The sequence below is a fragment of the Galeopterus variegatus genome, unplaced genomic scaffold, assembly GCF_000696425.1.
Source record: "Galeopterus variegatus unplaced genomic scaffold, G_variegatus-3.0.2 Scaffold6606, whole genome shotgun sequence".
Classification (NCBI taxonomy): domain Eukaryota; kingdom Metazoa; phylum Chordata; class Mammalia; order Dermoptera; family Cynocephalidae; genus Galeopterus; species Galeopterus variegatus.
Window position 1 is genome coordinate 74,525 of NW_007732717.1, and position 2,424 is coordinate 76,948.

The 2,424-nt window shown below is 53.2% G+C and overlaps 1 protein-coding gene across 1 annotated transcript in view; it reads right to left on the minus strand.

The window, feature by feature from the left end:
* Positions 1 to 2,424, minus strand: part of LOC103606479 (EF-hand and coiled-coil domain-containing protein 1-like) — a 44,254-nt gene that overhangs the window by 40,609 nt on the left and 1,221 nt on the right. The window contains exons 2-3 of the mRNA XM_008591069.1: positions 2,268 to 2,382; positions 10 to 98 (exon numbers count right to left, since the gene is read on the minus strand). Coding sequence (XP_008589291.1) covers positions 10 to 98; positions 2,268 to 2,382 — 204 coding nt within the window. The remainder of the gene's footprint in view (positions 1 to 9; positions 99 to 2,267; positions 2,383 to 2,424) is intronic.

Sequence of the window (2,424 nt, forward strand, 5' to 3'; positions counted from 1 at the left end):
ATGCTATACGAAGTTATTACGAGCTCCCGCGCCGCCGCCGCCTCGGTCCCGCCGCGCCCCGCCACCTGGGCGCCTGCCTGGCTCTTCCAGAGGCCGACCTGTGGGCACAGGGCAGCAGGGGGACAGGCGATGAGCACCCTGTGCCAGATGTACGACAAGAACTCCGACCACGACAGCGACCACCATTTCCGCGCATCCAGAAACTCCTTAGCAAAGCAATCGAGCACGTTTTATTGGGCGCACTGCAAGGGCCCGGTGTGTCTGAACTCATTTAATCCTAGAAATATCACTTATCAGGCAGGAGCTCTACTTATCCCCCTTCTCTGTGGATGTTGGAAACGGAGAGACAAAGCCCATAATCTGTTCTGTGCATGGTACCAGTGATTCCCAAACTTCAAGACTCTTCTTCTGTGCCCACCTCCTGTCTTGGTAGCATTCAACCTGCAGAGGCTCCGCTCTAAGCACCTCCAGCTGGCATCTGCAGCCCTCCCCAGGCTCTGCTCAGTAGGTGGTTGGTTCCTTGAAGGTGAGGTCTTTGTCTAGTTTACTGTTGTATTCCCAAGCCTACAACAGGCCTAGCACACAGGAGGTGCTCAATAAATACCGAGAATGAATGATCCTGGATGATATTTTCAGCCCATGTCCCAGGACTCCCTGTTCACTCCTTGCGATTCCACATCATGGGAGCACTTTCCCACCTCCACCCTTGGCTTAGGGGGTGCCTCTTGCCATCTGCCCTTCCCCATACATGGCCACTGAAAACCACACCTTGCCACTCCTCTGCACTCTGTAGCACTCTCTCTGCTGCTGAGAGCCAGGTTGACTGGACTGAGTGGAGGCGATATCGGAGGAGAGGGTCTGGGAAGGCCCACTAGCCGGCCTCAACCCACCCTACCCTCTGGTAAGTTCTTGACTCTGCCACAGGAAAGAATTCAAGGACAGAGTCACAGTACAAAGTGAAAACAGGTTTAACGTAATGGTTAACAAGTATAGGCTTCACAGGGAAAGTGCAGCCTAGCTCTGGAGACTGAGCAGGGTCTGCACCAAGTTTAATACAAAAGTAAGAAATGCACAGTTAAAGCTTAGTACAAAGTGTAGGCTGGCTCAAGAGAGTGAGCAGCTGCCCCTTAGAAATAAGCTTAACACAAAAGTAAAGTATACACAGGAGCTGCAGGTGGGCTCCAGGACAGGGAGCAACCAACCAAGGCAAGTTTGATACAAAAGTAAGAAAACCAAATTTATAGACAAAGAGCGGCTGGCCCCAGAGTGAAGAGTAGCCTGCTAAAGGCAAGTTTGATACAAAAAAGAAAAAAAATACACACCTCAGGCGAAGTGCAGGCTGACTATAGAGTGAGCAGCCAGCACCGCCTTCTAGCAGGACTCCACTTTTATAGTTTACCTAATACATACTCATACTATCTAATGAATATTTAACTGGGGGGTGGCTTCCTGTTGTGTATGGTAGTCTTGCACATGCTCAGTCGGTCTCTTTTAGAGACCACTCATTGATAGAATTCCAAAATACCCACTTGAAAACACCTAGAATATTCAGTGCTCTCCAGTGTCTCTAGTGGAAGGTCATTCAAAGGATAACCTCCCCTCTACTGAGCATGCTTGGCTACTAGGGTTATATAACCCCTCTCTACTGAGCATGACCAGCCACTGGATTTGCATAAGTCAGCTCCCTAAGGTCTCAATTTCCCCGCGTTGGTGCCAAAAATGGGTCCAACAAGCAACAGTATCTCTTCTTCGGGGGAAGGCATAGAGGAGGGACTTGAGACCTTGGGGAGTGGGTTGAAACTCAGAGGAATGACTTAAGCAGCTGTCCCTCTACTTCATTAAGCAGGGAGCTCCTTAAGGGTGGGAATAGGGCCGCCTTCACACCTCTTTCTCCTAAACCTCCCAGACGCCTGGCACAAAGGAGAGCAAAAGGAGCTTGTTGAATAACTGAATATGTGAGACTACCTAGAAAGGTTTAATTCCTGGGTTAGAAGGGGCAAGATGGGATTGGAGTTGGCAAGAATGGTTGCCCACGACTGGGGTTTGGGGGGTTGGAATGGGAGACAAGAGTAGAAATGGGGATTGGAGTGGACCTGCATGGGAGAGGGACAAGATGCAGGCAGGCTGAAACGGTGGGCTGGGACAGGGCTGCCCTCTATCTCCCCTTCCTCTTCCTCCGGGGCTCCGGGCAGCCAGCCGGCTGTTCACCGTGCCCCTCTGCGCATCACTACCTGCCCCCACCCCTGAAGATGCCGCGCCGCGCGCACCTGCAGCGCTAGGCAGCGAGCGTCACTGCTCTGCAGCGCGGCGCGCAGGTCCTCCACCAGCTCGCGCAGGCTGCTGTTCTCCTCCTCCAGCCGGGCCACGCGCTCGCCCTCTGCGCTGCCCTCAGAGCCGCCGTCGGGGCCGGGCGCGCGGAGCGGG